Source organism: Phodopus roborovskii, unplaced genomic scaffold (genome assembly GCF_943737965.1).
Source record: "Phodopus roborovskii unplaced genomic scaffold, PHOROB, whole genome shotgun sequence".
In the NCBI taxonomy this organism is placed as follows: Eukaryota; Metazoa; Chordata; class Mammalia; order Rodentia; family Cricetidae; genus Phodopus; species Phodopus roborovskii.
In genome coordinates, this window is record NW_026126611.1 from 987,799 (window position 1) to 1,012,393 (window position 24,595).

The following is a 24,595-nucleotide window of genomic DNA, read 5'->3' on the forward strand; positions in this document are numbered from 1 at the left end:
CAAGGAGGCACACCTCCAGTCTCTTCAGGTAACACCATATTCCTGGGATGTGGCGAGCCCCTCCATGCTCCCCACACATGCACCACGTGTGATCTTGTACTTTTTAAGGTATCTTTATTTTGCATGCTCCACAGAAAGGGAATGAGTTCCTACCACAAGTGCCAACCACAGACTCTGGGGTGTGTCTGCTAGGCACTGTGGCATTTGGCCAGGAACCCCCAAGTATAACACATGGCTGACAGGACCTTCAGAGACTGAACTCCTTTGGTTTGGGGCCATTGGGGACAAAAAGGACAAGGACCCAAGCGATATACCCACATTACTAGATGCACTCACGAGTGAGGGGAAAGATAGAAGCATAATTTATGTGATGCCTGAGATACTGCAAGGGTACAGGTCCTTCCCCCAGGGCCACCATCCCTGGGCCAGCCATCTCCTGATCCCATCTCCCTCCACTGCCAAAGTAGCTGCTATCCTAAGGGTACATTTCTGATAACACCACTTCAAAACCTTCAAAAGTTCCTCAATCTGGAATGGATACAGACATCAACTCTTTTAAGTTGAGCATAAGAATTCTATACCCCAATCCTACCGACCTTCCTTGCTTTCTCTCCTGTTGCAATTCACTCAGATCTATACCCACTCTTCCCCACCAGAAGTCAGTTTAGTGCCTGTTACTGACATCCTCAATGCAGAGCCCCTTGGTTGTCTAGGACCCCCTGTAAACATTGACAGTAGCGGAGAAAAGATTGGCCACTGTTTAATGTCGTGAATACTATGTGGAAGGGTGAGACTCCTGAGCTGGAACAGGAAGGTACTTCAAAAGCGTATTATCTTTCAACAGTTGCCATTTTAGGTGACAGAACCATGAGTCTTTTATAGATGCTGTTTAATGTTTTCCTTTTGAGATTATAATTGCAAATTTCTCCCTTCCCTTCCCTCCTTCTAAACCTTCCCATTTGCCATTTCCTACTCTCCTTCAAATTCATGACTTTTTTTTCTTTTAATACTCATCAGTGCACGCATGTATGTATACACATACTGAATTATTCTAGTGTCCATTTGTTATGAGAAAGGCTAACCCTGAACTTTTGTTGCATAGACACACGATATCCATGTAGCCTTTAATTGGGGAAGTTGTGGGAAACAGATGGTGCATTAGAGAAAGAGTTCTTTATTCAGTTCACAGAGGAATCCTTCTTGAAATGTTTTTCTTTATGGGACCAGAATTTAAGCTATGAGTGCAGCCAAATCATATCATCTGTCATAATTTCATCATTCTTTTATCAGTAAATCACAGGAAAGCGGGGTACATCTGCCTGGGGCCCCAGCACATTAAGCGACAGTAAGGGAAGTGCTCAAACCTTGCCCACCTGTGTAGTGAGTGTTCCAGTGGGTTCTGCCTACAATGCGTCGGCTCTCCTTTGAGCAGGCCTTGCAGACCACTGCCTTCAGGTTGTGGAACTTGGTGAGCCATGATCTCTGCAAACAGACCAGATGAAAGAGTAGGGGGTGAGGTGGCTGGGATGGGGGACGGACAACCTACTAATGGTCTCTGTCCCCAGGATATCAACCAGCTTAGCTGCAGCTCTTCATTGGCCTGACCTCAAGAGGGTCTTAGATGACTGTTCCCCTCCTGAGTCCCCTGGAGACAGCACCAAGCACCTATGATGCCTGCTTCTAGACATCACAGACTAAGCAGTCGTTACGGAAAATCTACTCTTGTGACAATCTAAGAACACTGAGTGGAGATGCCAGGGTCATCAAACAGTGGCAGATTGGGATATGAACATCAGTGCTGGTCTCATAGCCTCCTGAATTACCTGTGTATTTATTTGTATTTGCTGATTCTTTTAAGTGGGTTCAGGGTGCTCAAGGAGGAATCACAAACAAACTGGAGATGCCAGGGCTGCAGCTCCCTAAGCCACTGCTAGAGCAAAGCCTGAATCTGAGAAAGGGCTTTCCTCCTGTCCTGCTCCTCCAAGTTCTGAACACTCACAAATCCTTCAATACCCTGGAACTTTGGTGAGAAATGGTGACAGCAACACATTGCCAAATGTTTTCCCTTTGGTGTGAAAACTTGGGAGTGTTTTATCTAACAGATCAGCATGTTCTCTCACAATCACACCGCCTTCTCATCCCTGTGGGTAATAAAACATTCCAAATGAGCTTGGCGGGAAGCCTCATTTGGAAATCTTCCAGGAATCATGAAGCAATTGTACTTAGAAAGCTGGGGCAGCAGTTAGTGTCCCCAGGACACGGGCAGGCTTTTGTAGCAGGAGTCTCCCCAGTGACTCTGCTGACTGGGGACCCCTCTGCAGACACTGCAAGCCCTTCTTTCAGCCCATTCTCCCTACAGAAGCAGTCACCTATGAGGACACCAACTGATACTCCCAGACCGAGCCAACCTCACGCGTGGACATCAGTTACAGAAATGTAAGCACAGTCTTAACAGCTGTGTGAGGTGATGGGGATGACTCTGGAGAACATGCCCATCTTTTTAAAGCTTCCTGACTAACAGGATGGGCAGGCTTTCCAGGCACACTAGAGTGGCTGACGTCGAACTTACTCATGGTTCCAGTAGACAATAACCAGAACTCACATTTTGTTCCAAAAGAACCTCCACAGCATATCCTTTTTCAGACTGCAGGTACTTCTGATGGAAAAGCTTGCCATCAAAGACGTTCCAGGGCATGAATTCGCTTGTTGTCCAGGGGAAGCCACATGCGCTGTTCACCAGTACCAACATGGTGAGGCCACGGACGAGGAGGGACCCCAGCTGCACAGCCCTGGAGTTAATGTAATCCAGCTGTGGAGACAGACAGACACGCACAGGAAGCTCGAGACAGAGAGCTCAATGCAGAAGTTAGGTGTGTGCAGCAAAAAAGGTAGCTCGAGGGCCTGAGCCCCCGCCATGCCAAGTCTTGCCACAGCCTGAACCGTCTGACTGAAAGGGGACTGAGGAACAAGCTAGGCCAGACAAGCGTGATGGGAGCCCAGTCCAGGCACACGCCCTTGCTCACCATCCACCCTCCAGGGCAGCAGGCACTCTCTTGGCCTCTCTCCTTATGCACATCTGGAACATAGCCATCCTGCTTGTGATGGTTTGAATGAATGTTTGCTTGGCAGTTGGTGAAATTGTTTGGAAAGGATTAGGAGGTGTGGCCTTGTTGGAGGTGCACCACTGGGGGTGGGCCTTGAAGTTTCAAGAGCCCATACTATTCCCAGTTCTCCGTCCGTCCCTCCGTCCGTCCGTCCGTCCCTCCGTCTGTCTTGGGCTTGTGGATCCTACGTAAGCTCTCAGCTACTGCCCTTGTGCTGTCCCCGCCTACCGCCATGCTCCCCACCATGATGGTCAAGGACTGTACTCACCCCCTGGAACTGTGAGCAAACCCCCAATTAAATGCTTTCTTCTCTAAGCTGCCTTCGTCATGATGTCACAGCAACAGATAAGTAACTAAGACACTGCTCTAGGAAGATTTGGGCACTAGGTAGAACTTACAAAATAATGTATTGTCAGGTTTGTTCCCCTGAACAAACTTTCTTCAAAGGGAAAGGGAGAGATATTCCCTGTGTTTCTAAAAAAAAAAAAAAAAAAACAAAAACAAAAACAAAAACACCATACTTAATCTTATTGCAACTCAATACCATTTAAGAACAAAATGGCATATATGTAATCTCAAAAGACTGGTGCCTGAGTTTTTACAAATTAAGAGTATCTTGCCTCAGCTGTGGAGAGATGTGCCAGTGGTTAAGAGCTCTTCCAGAGGACCCACGTGGCAACTGTGTGTTAACTCTAGCTCCAGAGGACCCAATGCCCTCTTCTGGCCTTTGCAGGTAGAACAAGGAGGTGTACATGGTGCACAGATATACACGCAGGCAAAATATTCATACACATAAAATAAAATAAAATAAAATCTCAAGAAGAAAAAGTATCTCTTGCTGACAGGAACTACTTCTTTTCTTTGCTAAATTGATGTTTATGTTCAACCTCCTTCTGTTCTCAATGGAGAAGCCACCCTTTATGTTACAAAGGGTTCCACAATCCCACAAGAAGCCATATGTATTCCCCACAAATCTGGAATCTGAATCCACCACAGGCATCAACACCACAAATGTCCAAGAAATCTCATGGGAACTGGGGAACAGGTGAACCAGTCACCTTCTGGAAATCTGCTTTGCTTACACTGGCCAATGCCACCTCAAACACCATTACATATCTAACACAGTTACTACAACTGGAAAAAGTAAGAGAAAGCGACACGTTTTAGCGCTTTCATAGGCAAGGCCTCACTTAAATGGATCTGACAGTTATTTCAAGACTATACCACAAGTACTGTGGCACATGGCTACAGTTCCACAGCTGAGGAGGCCAAGGCGGACAGCCACAACGTTGAGACTACCTCAGTCTACACAGCGAGTTTCAGGCCAGCAGGGGATACAGTCCGAGACCCTGTCTCCTTAAGGAAAAAAGTTGTTTATCATGAACTCTGAGCACTGCAAATTTAACTTTTACCCTGGAGGGGTTTAGCTTATGGACAGTTTTTAGAGGTGTGACTCTGAAAGTTCCCATTCTTTAGAAGGAGACACTGGGAATATTTTGTAGGGTCTGTAGATGCTCTTCATTAACGTAAAATTTCTATGCTTGGTCTGCAGAGTCTACCACAATCAGAACTGGATTGAATAAAATATTTCTAAAGCCCATTAATACAACCCTCCATGTTTTTCATTTACTGTATGAATAAAGGGAACTGAATCCTGGAAGTTGTCCTCTGAACTCCACATGCATGACCTTTTCTTTCACTTGTTTCAATAAGATTATAATTTTGGGGGGGGCGGGGCTTTCTCTTCGTAGCCCTGACTGTCCTGGAATTTGCCTCTGCCTCCCGCCCAGGAGTTGGGATTAAAGGCATGTACACCTAGCAAGACCGAAAGTTTGGGCCTACAGATCATACATATGTTTAACTTGTACTTAGACTATTCAATTTAGTGGAAAAATTATGAAAAATGGTATTGTTTTCATAAGTCAGCGTCCACGTGTTCACTGGTTATGATGATATGGAAATGCAATTGAATTCAGCATGTGGGTCTTTCATCCTGATGCTAGGAGTTTACTGTTTTGTTTTGGTTTTGTAATTCCCTGGAGAATTCTCTTTTAGAGGACTTCTGGATAAGATGGCAGAACAGAAGCCACATTGGACTGAGACGCTGATTACCCTTTGGGAATTAAAGGGAATATGAATATTTTATCACTCCATCTGCCACTTTTCCAAGTCCTGAAATAGATTTGATCAACACCTCAACAAGTCTCTTCTGCCACAGGACCCATGAATGGGTTCGATGCTGCCACTCAAACCGCCACTCCTCCCAAAGCTGCACCCCGCCCCCCACAAGGAAACTGGGCTAAAAACTCCTGCCAGGAAATCTACAGAACAGCAGTGGTAGGAATTTCACATCAGGGGTTCCCAGTGACTGCTCCCGGGCACACCACACACACCACCGACACCCCAAATGAGGAAAGACAAAATTGCTGAGGGAGCTACACAGCCACCAGCAGCTACCAACCCTGTGGGAGGGTAGCAGCCTCAGCTGGACCGAGTTTACCTCAGCCCTCCACAGCCGCTGCAACAGTCAAGAAAATTCCACACGACAGGAGGTGGGAGGTGGAGGGGTGGGGGGGGTGGAATATGAGACCATTTTAGAAGCACTAGGGAACACAATCTACACCAAGACTGAGGAGGGAGGCCAGCGGAGCAGCAGGGGAAGAAAGCCACCTTCAGGCTCATGCTCACATTCTCTTCCGTCTTCCTGCTCTCCTTCCCACCACAGCTATTTCTTATCTATATGCTACAGTAGAGCACAGCGACAGACCAACACTGTCCCCTACTGTTCACATCACACGATCTTACTCTCTCCCTTTCCCTTTTCCTGCATCCAGATACCTATTCCCCTTGGTCTCCCAAAGCTGTCAGCTGACTTGATTTACAATCACGGAGTATGTGCCCCATTTACCTTTTGCCTTAGTGATTACCATTGCTCTGCATGCCCGGCTCTCTCCTCTGCTTCCCATCTAACCACCCAATGCTCATTGCTGGTTTTGCCGTGACTGTTCACCTCTTCTTCTCTGCATTCACACTAGCCTTGTTAGTATTCATAGCGCGATTGGGGTCCATTTACTTTCTAAATTAATCCCTAAATTAATCTGTTTTGTGGTTACCTGCAACTATATTACTGGAGTGGTCTAATTCCTGGAGTTGTATCTGGTACTCAACCCACAGGGGTAGAGTGCAGATAGAGCCTGGTGCCTGGAACAACAGTGTAACAGATGGCAACATCATAACTGTGTTACAACCTAGACTCTTCCTAACAGTGCAGACACATCCACTTAAAAGAAGAGAGGCAAACTGAATTAGAAGAATACAACCGACAAATCTTAACCTATACTGTAACCCCAGATGAGCACATCCGGAGCAAAGACACAAGTAACATGAGTTGGGTCAACACAAAAATCAAGAGTCAAAAAGAAAATTAAAACCTTTTTAAAACTGAATGGAAATAAAGACACAACATACCCAAGCCCATGGAACTCAATGGAGTTCCCAGAGGCAAGTTCACAGAAGCGTGCGTTCGTGCGTGCGTGCGTGTCCATGAGTGCTCTTGTGTCAGTTACTTGACACACCTGAAAGCTCTGTAACAAGAAGAATAAAACCCCAAAAAAGCATATGGGAAGAAATAATCAACAACGGGACTGGAATCACTGAAATCAAAGGAACAAATCAACAATAACAACAAAACACAGAGAATCAGTGAAATGCAGGTATCAAGCCTGCATTTCTCAGCCCTCCCAGCACTCAGGCCTGGCTGCGGTCACTTTCTTTCCGTTCTGGCAGAAAAGTCACCCATTCTGTTGGCTCTTGCTGTCCTACTCACCCCACCAGCAACCGCTCGAGCAGCTACACCACTCTGGACTGGGAGGGAGGACATGCCTTCTGCTCAACATGTTTGCCAGCCTTTTCTGAAACACTGCATCCTCCCTAGGCTGTGGGTGGCGTGCTCTGCTCCATGATTTCTGAGTTTGGTGCTGGAGACAGAACCCAGGTCTTTGTACAGGAGCAGGCACTACACGGATTTCAATGATACTACTAGCACCCTCTGAGAACCAACGGCTTAAGTGTCCTTCACTTCTAGCCTCCGACCACCATCTGCATCTGCTCACATTACCTCTCTCTAAGGCAGAATCCATAATCAACAGGAGCACAGGAAAATCGGTTCTCTTCCTTTCCAGAAAGGACTCACAAAAAAACACAGCACAAGATAAAGGTCATGGATGATGAATTTACATAAAAAGAGAGGTCCTGAGGTTTCCTGGGGCAGCTCAGGGGTCTCCTGGAGATCCACTGCTCTAAGAGTAGACAGGTTAAATTTCCGCCTGCTCTGCTCTTTTTTCAGCCATCTCATCCTGTGTTGGCGCCTTCCCCTGCAGAGACTCCTTTCAGAAGTCAGGGCTCTCACTGGGCAGTGCATTCCCGCCTTCCATCTCTAGGCTCTTCTAAGTACCTCTAGGGTAGGTGTTCCAAGGCTATGCTCAGAGGCCAAGACCCAGAGCTCTTCCGCACTCTGGCTGTAGGCACCCAACTTCAAAATGCAGGCTCCTGCTCAGGCATTCCCAGGGTCTTCAAGAGACATGGCTTTGGTTTCACCTGTGTGTAACTCCCTTTCTCTGGTGTGGACTTGCCTAGAGGAAGCTACCCCAGCATGAGGTCAGGACACATGGAAATCTTCCCTAACAGACAAGTTTTCCAGCCAGAAGGTGGAGACAGCAGAAAGGGTGAAGTTAAAGAGGAGGAGGATAAGGGTAAAAACAGAGAAGGGAGGGAGGAGAAACCAGACCCATCCTTCTGCCCGTCACATCTAACCTCACAGGCTCTGAGCCTGTTGTTCCTTGCTGAGCTCATCACTTGAGCTGCTCCTAAGACTTATCCAAAGTGCAGCCGAGAGGCAGGGACTCAAGGAGCTCTGGCATGACTTTCACGTTCCTCTTCAACACTGATGGACTAGCTGCTGTGAAGTGAGACACCCGGACTTGCAATGTACCAGTGCAAGTGCCCGAGAGGACGCTAGCTGTGCAATACTGGCTGAATCTGCAACAGTTACTGCTTGGCTGACAGAAAAGCAGGTTAGTATCATCCTAGACCTACAGTTCTTCCTCACTCCTGGAACCATTACAACTTAAGTTATCAAAGTTTGCCCGGAAGGTCACAAAAAAATTTAAAGATGATTAGAGTCTTGAAATGGAGAGACTACTATTTTGATCACAAAGATCCTGGTAAGAAAATAATTTCAGAATGACCTAGGAATGTGAGGGCAATGTAGCTGTGGCATCTGCCATTCCACTGATTACCAGGTTGATTCAGCTGTGCTGGCTGGCTAGGCAGGTGTCTCCTTTCTCCCTCCCTCCCTCCTGAGGGAGTTGCACTCAGTCTAAGAGAACAAGTCACCCAAATGTGTCCACTGCTAGAACCCCCCCCCCCCAAAACAAAATGGTTCAGGGTCTGCACATACCCTGCAGACATGCTCCTTCCTATATACTTCAGGTCACCTCTCAATTAATTATATCCAGTGTAATGTAAATAGTTGTCACGCTGTACTGTGGGATAATCCTTTACATAACTGTGTGGATTTATGCCACTGTGATTGTGTTAACAGAGAAGCTGACTGGCCTATAGCTAGGCAGGGTAAGGGAAGGTGGGAGAACCAGACTAAGAAGACACTGGGAAGAAGAAGGGGAGGACAGGCAGAGAGAAGGAAGAGGAACGTTCCGTGCTGAAAGAAGGTGCTGCTGTGTGGCAGAGGGTAGATAAGAAAAATGCGTTAATTTAAACTATAAGCGCTAATCGACCAAGCATTTATATATAATTACTAATAAGTCTGTGTGGATATTTGAGAGCTGGCTGGTGACCCTGACGAAAAACTCCACCCACACTGTATTGTTTGGGGAATAATGACGGGGAAAGTCTGTACATGTCCAGTTCAGATGCAGTTTAAAAATATATATATATTTTCAATCTATGGTTAACTGGGGAACCTGTGGCTACAGAGAGAAGGTAGGTGTGGAAACATGTACACAGATCTTTATACATATAGTCCAACCTTGCATTTTTAATACATGCGTGCACATTTATACAGTTTTAAAGCAATCCTGAACTACTGTGTGCTCAACACAAGCTGCTTTAAATGGTGGACCTGAAGTCACTGTGCTGTGCCAGGCCCTGAAGCCCCACCCTCCTAAATAACAGAGCTACAAAGTGAACACAGGAAGGGCAGCCTGGCCCCCGCCTGCTGCCCACACAGGGATGTGACAGGTGGGCCTGGACCAGAGCAGGCTCTGTTTCTCCGACTCCAAAGAGTCTGATGAAGGCTTTCCTTCAAACTGAGGCGACCAGGTCAGGACCTGGAACGAGCTGATCCCTCAGCAAGGGTACAGCAGTTGTTGAAAGAGGACCACCGTCCTTCACCAAAACACGCTGGCCAACCACAACAGGGAAAAGGCTACAAAGGAGGCCGACCCTGTGATCACAGCGTGGTCACCTCCTTGGCTGTGATAAACCACTATGACTATACCTGTAAGTTCACAAGCTGTGAGGTTGATTTTCCTTGGAGGCACAAGGCCTGAGCAATAAATGCGTGCAGGTCTTCCAGGGAAAGAGTGTCTACCTGCAAAGCACAGAAAGAGGCCAGTGTGAGCCTACTGACAGTGAACAGCACAGTTTATATGTACTACACACATGGACACACAAACATAGACGGGGTGCACACACAGGAAAACATACATGTGCATATATATATATGCACAGTGGAGGAAAAATAACATTTGACCTTTAAAATAAGTCGTGGGATGAGGAGACCCAGAGACACGGTGCCTCTGCCCACCTGACCTCATACAGTCCCGAGGCTGACACCGTCTGTGCTGAGCCACTGTGACAGTAACTCTTCAATGCCATCTCTACTGGACTTCCTGTCACCATGGAAACACACTCCTAGTTGTGTCTGGGAAGGCTTCACCCCGAGAGAAGGCCCATGCCGAATGTGGGTGGTACCCATCCCACAGGCAGAGGTCCTGACTAATAACGAGCTCAGCATCAGCGTTGGTTTTCTTAGCTTCCTGAGTGTGAAAGCAATTCGCCTTCTCCACCATAATGAACTGTGCCTCCTCAAATGGTACCTAAATAGACCCTTTCTCACTTAGGTTGCTCCTGTAGGGTATCTGATCCATCGTAGCAGCGAGGGGGAGTGATTAATACAAATCATAGTGCACCATCAAAGGGAGTCAGAGCACGTGGTGGCAGGAACAGGTCCCCGGGAGGGGACCTGCTCACTAGCCCGCTTACATAGCTTGCTCTGCTTGCTTTTGTAAAGCACCCAAGACCACCAACCTGGGGATGGCACTACCAACGTTGAGCTGGACCCTCCCGTGATCATTGGTCAAGGAAAGGTACCACAGGCCAATTTTGTGGGGGCATCTTCCCAGTGGAGGTTCCCTCTTCTGAAAAGACTCTACTTATGTCAGATCAACATAAAAGCAGCCAGCAAAACAACCACACTTGTGACCAAGTAGAAGCAACTACTTATGAAGCAGTTCTCTTACACGAGAGCCCTTTTTGACAGGAAGGGGTACACTACGGCAGCAAAATCCAAGGGGGAAGAAACAGAACAATGGCAATTCCATCCGGGAGATTTAACCAAGGGCACCTGGGATGGCCCCCACAAGCCGGGAAGAACCCTGGCTTTATGCCACCCTGACCTTGACGCTCTCTTGGCCCGGCACATGCTACCACTCAAGTGAAGACACATGTCACTAGCGTCTGGTAACAATGACCTGTCACGACCCTCTTCCATGCTTATTCCAAAGGAGGCATCACCCTCACACCAATGAAAGCAAAGCCCTGCAAATGTAGGATCTGAGACAGATTCTAACGTTCATAGACCGCTATCCCTGCTTGCACTGGGGGTCACCAGCATTTAATTCTCCCCACAATTACTCCTGTTTGGGGGCCTGTTCTTAAAACACCTGCCTGGGGGACAGCCTGACTCTCACGTGTCTTTTCTCACAGGTAACTAAGCCTGACTGTTAATTCGATGAGGGTTAGAATTCACTGTGAAAACAAGCCTCTGGCATGCAGGTGAGGGAGTTTCTAGACTGGGTTAATTGAAGGGGAAGAGCCAAAAACGTGGGTGGAGACCCCAGGATGAATGAAAAAGGGAAAGCGGGTACCAGCATTTACCACTCTGCCACAGGAACGCGACCAGCTGCCCTGTGCTCCTGCTACCACGATCTTTGTCAGGATAAATTGTCCCCTCGAACTGTGAGCCAAAACAGCTCTTCTTTTCTTAAGTCGCTTTGGCCAGGAGTTTCATTGGAGCAACAGCCAAAGTAACTAGTATAAATGCATTTCCAAGATTTCCTCGGATCAGACTTAAGTCTTGTTAAGTAAGCTGGAACAAATCAAACTTGTTTCCATTCAGTTTTCATATAATGAATGATAGGCAATTTTACTCCACGCTGCATAGCAAAAGGGCTAATTTAGGCGAACAGGCTCAGCAATTGAGGGCATTTGTTGCTCTTGCAAAGGACCAGGGTCCTGTTCCCAGCACCCATATGGTGGCTCACAACCACCCATATCCCCAGGGGATATGATGCCTTCTTCTGACCTCCACGGACAGCAGGCACGCAGGCGGTACACATGCATACAGAGAATGGGTGGAGCAAAACACTCATACACATAAAATTAAATAGATATTTAAAAAAAAAACTAATTTAAGCTCAACTACATTAATCCACGATATTTTATAATTTATCCTTCTAGGTTTATCACAGTATTCTAAGAGGACAGCCAATCCTGTGAACAAATATACACACAGCCGCTGACTTGTTGACACACTTTTTGTTGTGAAAAGTAGTGAAGGGTTACTTGTGTTCCGTGGAAGGAGGACATGGGAACTGACCCACGGAGACACTCACAGCATTCCAGGAAGGGGCGGGCAGAAACGCACGGCAGTTATGTCAGCTCTATATATTCATTATATATGAGAACCGTGAGCTCGGCATTTACCTGGACAAACAGGTAGATTAGGAGGCAGCACAGAGCCCTCAAAGGGCTTTCAATCGCCTGCAGCTCTTCTTTTGAGGAGGAGAGATTGAAGCAGGCCAGCAATGAGTCTAGGCGCCGGGCCTGTGCTGCCGGCTCTTGGCTCAGCCACAAAACTTCCAAACTAGGTGTTCCCCCTTGAAAAAAAGAAATTCATTTAGCATGGTCAGAATAGACTTTTGGGAGCACAATGAAGAATGATTCATCTCTCCCCCATCTGACTTACTTGGGAGCATCAAGGTTTAACAGAAGCAGAGGATGAATATGGTACGGCTTCCTGCTTTCAAAGCAAACAAACCTACAGGGCCAGCCATACCCCACTGACCTAACCTCTTTAATAGCTAGGTTTGTGCGTAAAGCGGGGCTTTAACTTACAGCTGTGCTGCACATCCTATAGTTAGGGATGCTTTTCAGAAAGGACACCCCTCCCATTCAAGGATCTAGTAACAGGATAACATGCCCTGAGGAAGAGCCATCGGCCCATCCCTTTGGTGGGCTCTGACCCCTCCACATTGGTGGATTTCAAACTTCTATGTACAAAGGAATCTGTTGCAAAGACTTTGCAATGTCTTTCCTGCCATGTCCAACCAAACCTGCTGACCCCAGAGGTGTATGTGCCAGAGACTATGAAGCTGAACACCACGCTGCCTGAGGTCTATGGATATAAGCCACCAAACAAATAAACAGTAACTTTTAGTGTGCCGTTTCTATATCATGCAGGCGCATAGAGACAATTGCTGGGGGGGGGGAGGCAGGGGGTCCTCACTTGTTAGCTCGACGAGGACAAACTGCCGTGAGTCTGGGTGGCAACTCTACACAAATATGAAGGTGCTGGTGGCAGCGCCTTCCCCGGCAACTGTGGCTCTCTGCTGGGCACTGATCGAAAGCCTATGCCAAAGGTCCAGCGCAACTAGGGTAGAATGTCTGGTGTGTTCACTGTGTAAACAAAGCAGCTAACCAAATGGTGTCAGAAGCCAGAGACTCAAAGGAAGTCCTTTTTTCAACCTTTGTTTCCAGCACTGTTATTCACTCTTCCCGGGGGTGAATCTCCCACCACCAGGAGCAAAACAACACAGCGAGTCTCCTGCGGTCCTGAAAAGGCGAGAGTGTTTCATTCGCCACGGCGTGTTTTGTTATTATTTTAGGAGGAGCATTTTCTTTGAGACAGAGAGAGAAAATGAGATTGTCACCTGAGAGACTGGTACTTAAGAGATCACACTCCAAGGTCGTGAAGGGCTTCTGAGAATCTGTCGGGAACACTCCCAATGTTTATGGTGGGCTTCTTTCTGCCTGTTAGCGTTTTGTTTTGTTTTAAATGGTTGCTGCTATTTTCTAGCACAAGCAAACGTAAAGTCCCAGCGTTAACTCAAAGTTTGTCAGGCCTCACAGGGCAGTTGCTGTGTTCACTCGCGCACATGCTATCTGTGACGTCTTCCAGTTTGGAGACGCAGGCGGCAAGCAACAGAAAGGCTGGGAGCCTTAGGCAAGGCACCTGTGTCTAGTGAGGGCCACCATCACCCAGCTTCTATGGCTAACTAGTGCGGCTGCTGGGATTAAATAAAGGTGTGTGCGTCATCACCCAGCTTCTATGGCTAACTAGTGCGGCTGCTGGGATTAAATAAAGGTGTTCCATCACCCAGCTTCTATGGCTAACTAGTGTGGCTGCTGGGATTAAAGGTGTGTGCGCCACCACTGCCTGGCCTGTGTGGCTGACTAGTGTGGCTAGCTTTGCACTCTGATCTTTAGGCGAGCTTTATTTGTTAGATCATAAACAAAATATCACCACAGCTCACTGTTCAGTAAGTCTAGCCAAGTCAACGTGTTCCGAGTTCTGCCTTTAAAAAATAGGACAGCAGACACTCAGTGTCGACCTCTACCCTCACACCCCCAACACGCACCCCCCACCTACCGCCCCTACAGAGCCTATCAGTTACTACCTCTTTATCTCTAGAGTGTTTCAGGGTATAGGAATCGAAACAAGTATCAGGCAAGGTGTAATTCTGCAAACAGACATTCATATAGTGTGTTCTTCCTTGAGATGGCACCCAAAGATAGATAGCTTAAGGCTGTACCGTCGCAGAATACAGTATTTGATTCACTATTTAAAGGTGTGTTACATTTCTTTATACTGCATTTGTTTCATTACGTGAAGGTGTGTTGTTGTTTTACCTCGCCTGCCCAAGGTACTGGATTGGTCTAATAAAAAGCTGAAAGCTAGGCAGAGGAGGGATAGGCAGGACTGGTGGGTGAGGAGAAACAGGGAGCCAGCCAGCCCAGCCAGTGGCCAGACAGACAGACAGACACGGAGGAAGCAGGAAAGCAAGACATACTGAAACAAAGAAAAGTAAAGAGCCCCGAGGTAAAACGGAGACAAACAGAATCAGGTTAGACTGAGTTATAAGAGCTAGGGGGACAAGCCTAAGTTAAGGCCGAGCTTTCATAATTAGTAAGAAGTCTCTGTGTCATTATTTGGGAGCTGGTTGGTGGCCCTAAGAAAATGCCAACTGTGGTGTACATACCTTGAACGGTCATCTGCAGAGGCCGAACAAGGTCTGGGTGCCTCAGGGAGTTCCCAGGGTACACAAACCACTCCTTGACCACTGGGCCAGTGCTGGCTCCATCTGAGTAAAGACAACGGGTCACTAGATGTAGGAGGAACATAAAGCCCTTGCATGTCCATTTAGAAAAATCTTATTTTGAGGGGTACATAAATAGTACTCTCAAAACACCATATATGACTGACTGTAGCAGACAAGTTTTCAGTTTTTCAAAAGCACAAATGCTTTTAAGACATAGAAATATGACATTTCATAGTGACGGTGCAATTCTCATTAATGACTCTGATCAATTGTGCTAGTTAGATAGTAATGTCTTGTGGTCTTAATCATTAGCAGCATTCTCAAATACAGATTTTACAGCCAAATAAAACCTGTTGCCTGCTTGTCCATGGAGAATGCACTCTCCTACATTTATCAGAGACCGACTGGCTCTCACCTTTCCAGTCCCCAAGTAGAAGCGAGTACACTCGCTGCCGGACCGGGCGGTAGATGAAGGCTTGGCTGGGCAGAGCTTGGTCCAGCTCATCCTCCAGGGTGTTGCTACACTCGATCTCTCCGCTGCTCATAATGTTGTACACTAGGTAGCTCTCAGAGTGGACGTGATGCATTCTGGCAGCCTTTTGGGGATTCAAACACAACAAACAGATTTCTCCTTGAAAACAAACACACTTCTGGGTTTCAAACAGAAACAGTCACTACCACTTATCAGTTTATCTATGATGCTCAAATGGGGAACTGGCATTCAAACACATGACATCAAGTGGTATTTATGTTTCCTTTCTTTTGGACTAACAAGTTCAAAACTTTATTTGCATTACCCTTCTCCTGTGGCCTCCAATCTACCAATCTTACACTTGCTGTGCAGTGTCTTATTATTATGTGTACTTGAGATCTCCCAGTAAACACGTTCACTGTTTTCCACGAGGGTTGTTACAGAGGGTCCCTCTGTTAGCCCCAGCATGGCTTCTCCCCTTACCAACTCCTCACTCATCCGACCACCATGTCTTCTCAGAAACAGATGAGTCTGCTTCCCCATGTAAGGCCCCAAATGGGTACCACAGATTTCACCGTGACATTCTTGGTCCCACGGGTCTCAAATCTCCTGTATCTCTTTGTATACTCACCCCGGGGGACATCACCTCCACCCTGTGCGTTAGAAGGAGAAATCCCACCTGTCCTTCCTACCACAGTTTCCTTGCCTCTCACATCATGACCTACCTTCTCCACACACCCATCCCCGATTTCCAACTGGGACTAACCACCCTTGGCTCATGGGACTCAACTCTTCTCATATCAAACACCTTGGTGCTCCAAGCTGTGGTGTAGTCTTTGTCCAGCCTTTCTCCCCCTCTCCCTTTTTGCTTATGTTCCATTGCACCTGGCTTTAATAATTAGCAAAAGCCATTTTCCAGCACTTTATTTGTTCCCTGCACATTACATGGCAGGCCATAAGATGTGATTTAAATTCTGTTTTCTCAGTAAAGTCACAGTTCAGACCAAAGGATCTATAATGACCTACATGTAGGTTTTTTTTTTTTTTTGTTTTTTTTTTCTTCTGCCCTATAAAGAGCTCATTTCTTCATTGTGGGAATAAAGTCTATGTTTTGTCTACAATATTATTCAAAATTTTAAATCCAAACTGTTTATCAGAAGACATTTAAAATATTTTGTTAGAATGACTTGGGCTACCAGATTTTTGGATTTAATTTATATGCACCTAAGTAGAACTAGTTATGTCGATTCACTGTTGAGATTGAGTCTTAATCACCCTATTCATTGGTTTATTTACAACACAAGTTTTATTTAAAAAGCCACTGATCACTGCGGCTTAAATGAGCAGATACACAGAATGTGCTTAACAAGTCTGACCGCTGATGGTATCAGTAAACACCAAATATTTACTCGGGTCTATTCAGGTCTCCTCTCTTTACTACACACTTGACATAATGCCTACTTCACTGTTAGGTTTCTTTAAACCCGGCAATCCTACTACCAGGTTTTAGTTTGTTTGTGAAATTTAATTAAAGTGTTTCTCTTTTCCATCCCCTTCCCTCCCACTCTTCTTCAATTATAAGGCCTCTTTTTCATTAACTGCTATCGCATGCATATGTGTATTTATATATACATATGTATTACCAAGTGTAACCTTATACGTATGTTTCCAGGGAGACTGTTGGGCACCAATTCGCATGTTCCCTCCCCTGAAAATGAGAAGCTCTTCCAATGTAAACTCCAATATAGATGTTCAACTTACAGATTTTTTTTTTTAATGGCAAATTCACTTCTAATTTTCAATTCTCTCTTTCACTTCTGACTTTTCTGTTTATTTGTTTTTGTTTTTGAGACAGGGTCTCTCTACATAGCTCTGGCTGTGTTGGAATTTACTATGTAGACCAGGCTGGCTTTGAATTCACAGAGATCCTAGGATTAAAGGCATGTGCCACCATCCCCAGCCTTTAATTTAAAGAGTTTGTATTTTTACAAATTTGCCTATAAAGTAACAATGAATTATGTATACTCACTCCTCCAATAAATTGACAATTTTGGCAACTGTGTGTACCTTGAGATATAACACTCCCTACTGAAAGTTTCATGTTTCCAGTTAACTTATGTACTTATGTGTAAGGAATATGGTTTTTCCACCCGCCGCCTGGTCTTGTCCTGTTGCTGCGCCAGCCCCAATTAACACACAGAGACTCTGTATTTAATATTATGCTGTTGGCCAGGTGCTAGTTTCTTATCAGCTAGCTCTGTCTTAATTATTAACCCATTTCTATGTATTTCCACATGGTCTTACCGAGAGCGGAGGAATGGCAGTTCTGTTCTCTCCAGACTCTCCATGCTGACCCTCCTTACTACTTCCTATTTCCCCTTGTCTCCTAGTCCCTCCTATCTTCCTTCCCTATTGGCCAACAGTGCTTTATTATTAACCAGTATGAGAAACATATATACATAATGGCATCTCCTATCACTTATGATTCTTAATTCAGTCATATTAATACCACCTTAAGTGTTGTTCTTGCCCTGGCCTTTACTTATTATAGTTTATCCAGTACCATGAAAACTGTCCAATCTAATTTCTAGACTACTGATAGAGAAGAAGCATGTATATGTGGTTGTGGCCATTAGGGAAAAAGACAGACGTGGAAAGATATAACAAGACTTGAAAGGATGGAAAAATACAGCCTAACTCTCCAATGATCCCAGGAAGCTAAAAGTTTAGAAATACTATCTAAAAAGTCCTAAAAACCTCAAATCCCAGACCCTGTCCTCTGCCAGTAAATAGGCAAGGTCACACTCCTTGCTGTTTACAACAGACAGGCCCTTGAGTACGTAATCTTGGCCTAGTAAGATAACAGAAGATGAGCTAACTAACTAATTCTGCCCTGGAGGTCCTCAGTCTGATGACTGTGGACCCCAATGCACTTGGAATAAAAATTCCTCATGCTATTTGCATCGGGACTGCTTCTCCTGAGTGATCTGGGGTGTCGCCTTTCTTGAGTGGGAGCGTGAAGGTCCACGCTCTGCGGGTCTTTCAGACTCAGAAAGACTGGCTATGAAAAGAGAGAAAGCCAGGTATGGTGGTGCATGACTTTAATCCTAGCACCTGGGAGGCAGAGGCAGGCGGATTTCTGTAAGTTCAAAGCCAGCCTGGTCTGCACAGTTAGTTCCCAGACAACCAGAGCCACATGGTGAGACTCTTGTCTTAAAAGTAAGGCAGAGTTCCTAGACCTGTAGCTTGAAGGATGGTGACACAATGTAGTACTCAAAGTTTGGGTAAAAATCACGGTTCGTTCTCAGCTTTCAATCTTTGGATGCCCAACTTATTAAAAGTACCCAAAGATAGTAAGGCTGGGAATGTAACTCAAGGGTTAGCACGTGCTTAGCAAGGGGGAAGCCATGATGTGGGAGCTGGGTGGGGGGAGAGAAAAGTACCTGTCACAGGGCTGTTGGGAGAGTCAACTGAAAAAGGATACATACTCAACAGTGACTCTCCACTGGCGTGAGCTCTTCAAGGCCTACAGAACGTTGACTTAGAATTAGCCCAGACCCCTGGCATTTCCCTCTCCCCAAGCCCTAGGTAGTTTACCAGTATGTCTCAAAGTGACACTAATTTAATCACTACATCTGTAGGGTTCCCACAACCCCACATTTGACCTACTCAAGGCAAGTGCTGTCCTCCTGAAGGCCTGACTCCACTGGGAAACCTCTTTTTTTTTTTTTTTTTTTTTTTTTTTTTTTTGGTTTTTTGGAAATAGGGAACTCAAGAGATCCACCTGCCTCTGCCTCCCAAGTGCTGGCATTAAAGGCATGCACCACCAATGCCTGGCAGGAAACCTCTTCTTTATATTATACTTTAACACACAATGTCCTCTCCTCATAATCCCGACAGCTCTTTCCCAGTTCATTTATGAGGCAATATCAAATGTACTTACAGTATTATATATATGGTGACAGCTTCCTAACCAGACTTAAGAGGCTCCAGTCTGGGTCTTCCTTCGGTCCCCTTCAGATGATCAACAGATTCTCATGAGCAAATCCGCTAGTGGGTATACTTTCAGACGTGACTCTGAAGTGGAGGGTGGGGGAGCATATCCACTTACCTTTAAGACTTCCGACTCTGAAACCATGGTTACTTGTTTTATCTCGGGTTCTAAATCCATGGTGTCTTCTTGTTTAATTTCAGGGTGCATGCACATGAGTACTTGCACGTTAAGTTGAGCCTCTGTTTCTGAAGGTAACTTTTGCTTGTCCTCTGGGTATGGACACATGGAAGCTTCTCGTTTGGATTCAGGGTCTGTGCACATGGGGATTTCTTGTTTGGATTCAGGGTCTGTGCACATGGGGATTTCTTGTTTGGATTCAGGGTCTGTGCACATGGGGACTTCTTGCATGGACTCAGGATCGGTACACACAGGGACATCTTGCTTGGATTCAGGATCTACACACATGGGAACCTCTTGCTTAGGCTCAGGGTTTAAACTTGCCACTTGCTTGTCTGTTATTACGACTTTGGGTTTTTGAACTAACCATGGAGATGTCTGCCCTGGCAAAAGATATGAGGTCACTCCTTTGTAAAAAAGAGCTTTGTTTGGTCCCAAGGGTAAGAGCTCTTCTATCTTTTTCTCACCTTGATATAAGTGAAGAACTTTGGAGATGTAGTCTGAGACGGCTAAGATAATATTTCCTTTTTTGCCAGCGTTCTCTTTCACGGAGGCATAGGAGGACAGACATTTGTACCGAAAGCTTTCAAACATGCCTTCTGGGGTGATGTCATTGCCGAGCAGACAGGCCAGCAGAGGAAGGTCTGCCACGTGGAGGCCTAGGCTCTCACAGAGCGTCTCTCGGCAGAGCATGACGGTTTCGAGGGTCTCCAGGCAGAGGTCGCCAATTGACAAGTAGGGACAAGTGTCATAAATTAAGTAATCAGTGTCTTCCCCAAGGATCCCCAGGCAGTGGTGCTGGAGACCGTAAGCAGCCACCTCATAGTCTGCCTCTTGTAGTGAACAGAAAGTTTCCTGGCCCAGAGACTTTAGAGCAAATCGTGTAAATATGGCCAGCCCGGAGGGAATGAAGAACATGTTTCTGCCTGGCTGATCTCGTTTTGACTTGATATAGTGGAAAATCTTGGAGATTTCCCTGTTGTTTTTCAGCCTTCGCTTTACCCACTCGTCTCTCTTACCCGGCTCCACCATGCCATCAAAGAAAAATATCAGCTTGATGCCAGCGGACTCGAAGGCTGCTACAAAATCTCTCAGTGCAGAAAAGTATTCTCGCCACTGGCCACCACAGATCCAAGAGTCTGGTGTGTACCAGTACCGGAGGCAACACATGGCATCCACCACAATCGTAGGAGTATGTCCAGGATACTTGGTCCGGTGGTGCTCTGCCAGCTCTCGGATATTTACTACGGTACATATATGTGGGCAGGTACTTCCCACAAAGCCCTGTAGGCCTCTCACCCCCATAATTGGTTCTATATGTCTGCAAAAAAGAAAAAAAAAAAAGGAAATAAATTCATAATCAGGAGGCTATGGCGTTATGTCTATATTTTATATTTTTGGTTGTGAGCCTGGCCTTTAACGGCTGAGCCGTCTCTCCAGCCCTGGAGTTACTTCTAGACACGTGACATTCACCACAGCAGGTGCACTTGTGACAGACGCCACACTAATGACATACTGACAGGAGTGCAGAGTTTTCAGTGGAAATTAGACAACACTTTTATTAAACACGTATTAATTTCTAGATCGGGACTTTCACAAGGACAACACACGACATAGCAGTCTTTTGAGATTTCTCTTACTGTTGTTAAATTTAAAGAGGTAAGTTTTTGTACTTTGCTTTCACTTCTGTCTTTTGGAGCAGCGGCAGGCAGGCCTGGCAATGCATACATGTCACGGTGCATGTGTGGGGATCAGAGGCCAGTTTGTGCAAGTTGACTCTCCTCTACCGCGTGGGTCCTAGGAATCAAACTCAAGCCTTCGGGCTTGGCAGCAGCCACTGTCACCCACTAAACCACCTCAGCCTGAGCTAAGTTTTTAAACGGGTAATTATTTCCCACCTAGTACTTAATTTTCAAACCTAAAATATAAATTGTGACACGAAACACTAGTAACCTTCAAAATACTACCCCAACCCCCCCACCCCTTTTTTGAGACAGGGTCTCACCATGTAACTCTGGTTATAGACCAGGCTGGCTTTGAACTCAGAAACCCATCTGCCTCTTCCTGCTGAGTGCCTGGATTAAAGATATATGCCATCACACATCACACCTGGTTTGAATAACTTGATAAATAATAGTAGACAGACTCTCTCACCCCCCCAAAAAAACCCAGCAAACTGACTTGATGGTCATAAAATTCTAGTTCACTAATAGCTAAGCAAGTCTGTTTGACAATAGCAGACTAGAGATTGTCATACATTACAAAAAAAAAAAAAAAAAGTTACTGCTTTGTAGAAAAGAGGCTGACATGATTTCCCTTCAGATGGGAGCTTTATTAGGGTTATGGCTGGAACGGCCATAGGCAGCCAGCCATATGACGGGACAATGAAGTAGGATGCAATCCTTCAGGTCCAAATAAGAGGTTAATTAATAGGTGGCAGGGGTGATTAAGGCAAAGAACCAGACCGTTCAGTTCCCACAATATTAAGAGAGGTAAAGCAGCAAACCACAGATGGCAGTGATGAGGTCCTGAAGGGAGACAGAATTCTTTCCCTTTACAAGAAACAAAGGGAGTTTCTGACTATAATGGTTTTTGGTTTTGTTGTTTGTTTTGTGTGGGTATAGTTCCAAACCATGTGAGCTAGCCTCCCAGGAGTCACAAGACATGAAGGGACTAAATAAAAGTAAAACTATTATTCAAGGTTTCCTTAAAGATTGGCATGAAAGGCTAAGCTCCGTTCTAGGTGACACAGGCATGTGGTGGGTCTGTGATCTAACAGTGGAGTGAGGCTGACAGGAAGAAAGCATGCCCAAGGATGTACTCTGGAAATGACAGGTATGGATACTACCATCACTATGCCATTACACATATTTAACACAAACATTAAAATGTATCAAACTGACACATGCATTTAAAACAAATGTTAAAATGTATCAAACTATGCAGTAAACCTGTCATGTACACTCAGTAAAGGTGTTAAGAAGAGAAGCTGCATAAAAATGGACTAAGGGGGCTGGAGAGATGGCTCAGAAGTTAAGGACACTGGCAGTTCTACCAGAGGACCCAAGTTCAATTCCCAGCAACCACATGGTGACTCACAATCATCCATAATGAGATGTTTCCCTTTTCTGGCCTGCAGGGATGCATGCAGACAGAACATTGTATACATAATAAATAAATAAATAAATAAATAGATAAATAAATCTTTGAAAGAGAATGCACTATGCTAAACAGTTGCAGCATTTGAGTGACTATGGAAAAACTAAAATATCGATACAAAATAGTTTGAGTCAGAATTCAAAATATGAGAAAGTACCACCAGAATTCTTACTGAGAAGATGTATTTACATATGTCCTTATATATAAATGAAAGACATTCTTCAGGCAGGTAACAGGTCCACCAATAAAGAAAAAATAATAATCCCTCTTTTGTTTGTTTAACATGGCATCAAACCACTAAGTCCTTTGATAAAATATTAACAAAAACAAATCCTTAATATACAAAAAGCAACACAAAATAATGCCTCTTGAGGACCTAGGGCAGAGAGACAATCTCATCTTATAGTGCACTCACTAGCCAGGCAGAGTTGGGCACTCACACACACAAATACTAACCTGCAAAACACACTGACTGATGTGCGGCAAAAGCTACAAGCTCCATTATACTTATGAAGAAACTGTAAAAACTCTAGGCTTAAAAAAGGAACTTTCACAGGACTATCATTGGTTACTAATAGATGCTGGTTCCTGGTAGAATTTGAAGTTGTCATTAGTAATTTAGGCATCAAAAATTGGGTGGACACAAATATTATGTTAAACCTACTATTGCAATATCTGTAGCTATATCTACACACACACACACACACACACACACACAGTGACAGTATTTGAGGTGCTGAGCCTGGAGACGTGACTCTTTCAACGTCAGTCAAGGTCACTAATGCATGGAAGAAGTGGGAAATGGCGAGAGCTGCTTGAAGAACGTGGTCGTGGCTAACAGTCAGTCCCTAAGACGGGAAGGTCTGAGAGCAAATGTAGACAAAGCCTGAACAGAAAGGACAATCCCCTCCCCAGAGGAAGGAACTCCACACTTCTGAGGCCCAGTCAGTCCCTTTCACGCCCCACATCTCCCCGACCGCAGGCTTTGCAGGTAGCAGCCCCTCTTTCCCCAGCCCCTGCACCAGCCCGAGACTCTACCTCGCTGGTCCTCCGCGTCCTGCGGCCGCGCTCAGGAAGAGCCTCCACCCCGCTGCACCTGCAGGGAGGACGGCTGCCCTGCTCCTCCTCCGGGGACCGCACCGGCGCCGCCAGGGGCGAAGGGCGGGGTCACGGCGGACAGACAGCGGACTGGACGCTGGGAGGAGCCCCGGGTCCGCAGGCTCGAAGGCCGAGGCACGGCCGAGGGCCGATCCCTGTGCACGGCCTACCTAGAGGAGCGCTGCAGTAGCTGCAGACGCGTCAACGCGATTCCAGATCCGCAGTCTCCTCGGGCATGCTCATTTCCGCTTCCGCAATGTGCACTTCCGCCCGCTGATGGGCCTTGCTGGACAAGGTGAAGCTAGCGTTTACATAACTGGAGAGGAGAGGGGTGGAAGGGATGTAGTAGTACGCAGGCGCTACAGCGGGTCCAGAGGTGGGTGGTGCTCAGGCACTGCGCAAGAGGGAAGCCTCAACCTGTTACCTAGCAACCGGGGACTAGCCTAAGAGGCCCGCCCACCCCTGGGTAGCCGGGACTGCGATAGACGGGTTTGTCCCAGAGACTGAATCATCTTCAGGATCCAGTGGCGGCTGGCACTGGCACCCCCTTATCCTGCTCAGGCAGTGCATACCCACAGGCCGCGGAGAATACTGGCTGGAAACCCTGGTCACCCCATAGACCTCAACTTGTGTCCCTGCCACGTGTAGGAGTCTGGGAGGGCACTGGCCTGGTCTTGAATCTTCCTGGAAATAGCAGTACTGAAGGGCAGTGCAGCTTGCACACCAGAGCACCAAGGGCTGAGGGTCCATATACGGAGTGGTCACAGGCAAGGACGCTGGTCACTATTGGGACACATTCGGGCTGTCTTGGGCAGTATTTTGGATGGAAATCACCAATGGGCAAAATGTAGTCCCTTTGTGTCGGTAGCCTCCAGCTTGGGGTGCTGAAACCCCTTGGATCTCAAGGTTGCAGCTTTGGCTTTAAAAGCGGTTGAGTCAACACACCCAGCTGCTTGTATTGTCCTTATGG

General features: G+C 46.2%; 1 protein-coding gene across 5 annotated transcripts in view; it reads right to left on the reverse strand.

Moving 5' to 3' along the window:
• Window positions 1-20,688, reverse strand: part of Fam120b (family with sequence similarity 120B) — a 417,663-nt gene extending 396,975 nt beyond the window's left edge. For all 5 annotated transcript variants that reach the window (XM_051206098.1, XM_051206101.1, XM_051206100.1 and 2 more), the window contains exons 1-7: window positions 19,309-20,688; window positions 15,141-15,321; window positions 14,666-14,767; window positions 12,111-12,283; window positions 9,622-9,714; window positions 2,603-2,809; window positions 1,374-1,482 (exon numbers count right to left, since the gene is read on the reverse strand). In XM_051206098.1, the coding sequence (XP_051062055.1) occupies window positions 1,374-1,482; window positions 2,603-2,809; window positions 9,622-9,714; window positions 12,111-12,283; window positions 14,666-14,767; window positions 15,141-15,321; window positions 19,309-20,673 (2,230 nt within the window). In that variant the 5' untranslated portion in view covers window positions 20,674-20,688. The remainder of the gene's footprint in view (window positions 1-1,373; window positions 1,483-2,602; window positions 2,810-9,621; window positions 9,715-12,110; window positions 12,284-14,665; window positions 14,768-15,140; window positions 15,322-19,308) is intronic.
• Between the last annotated feature and the right edge of the window lie 3,907 nt (window positions 20,689-24,595).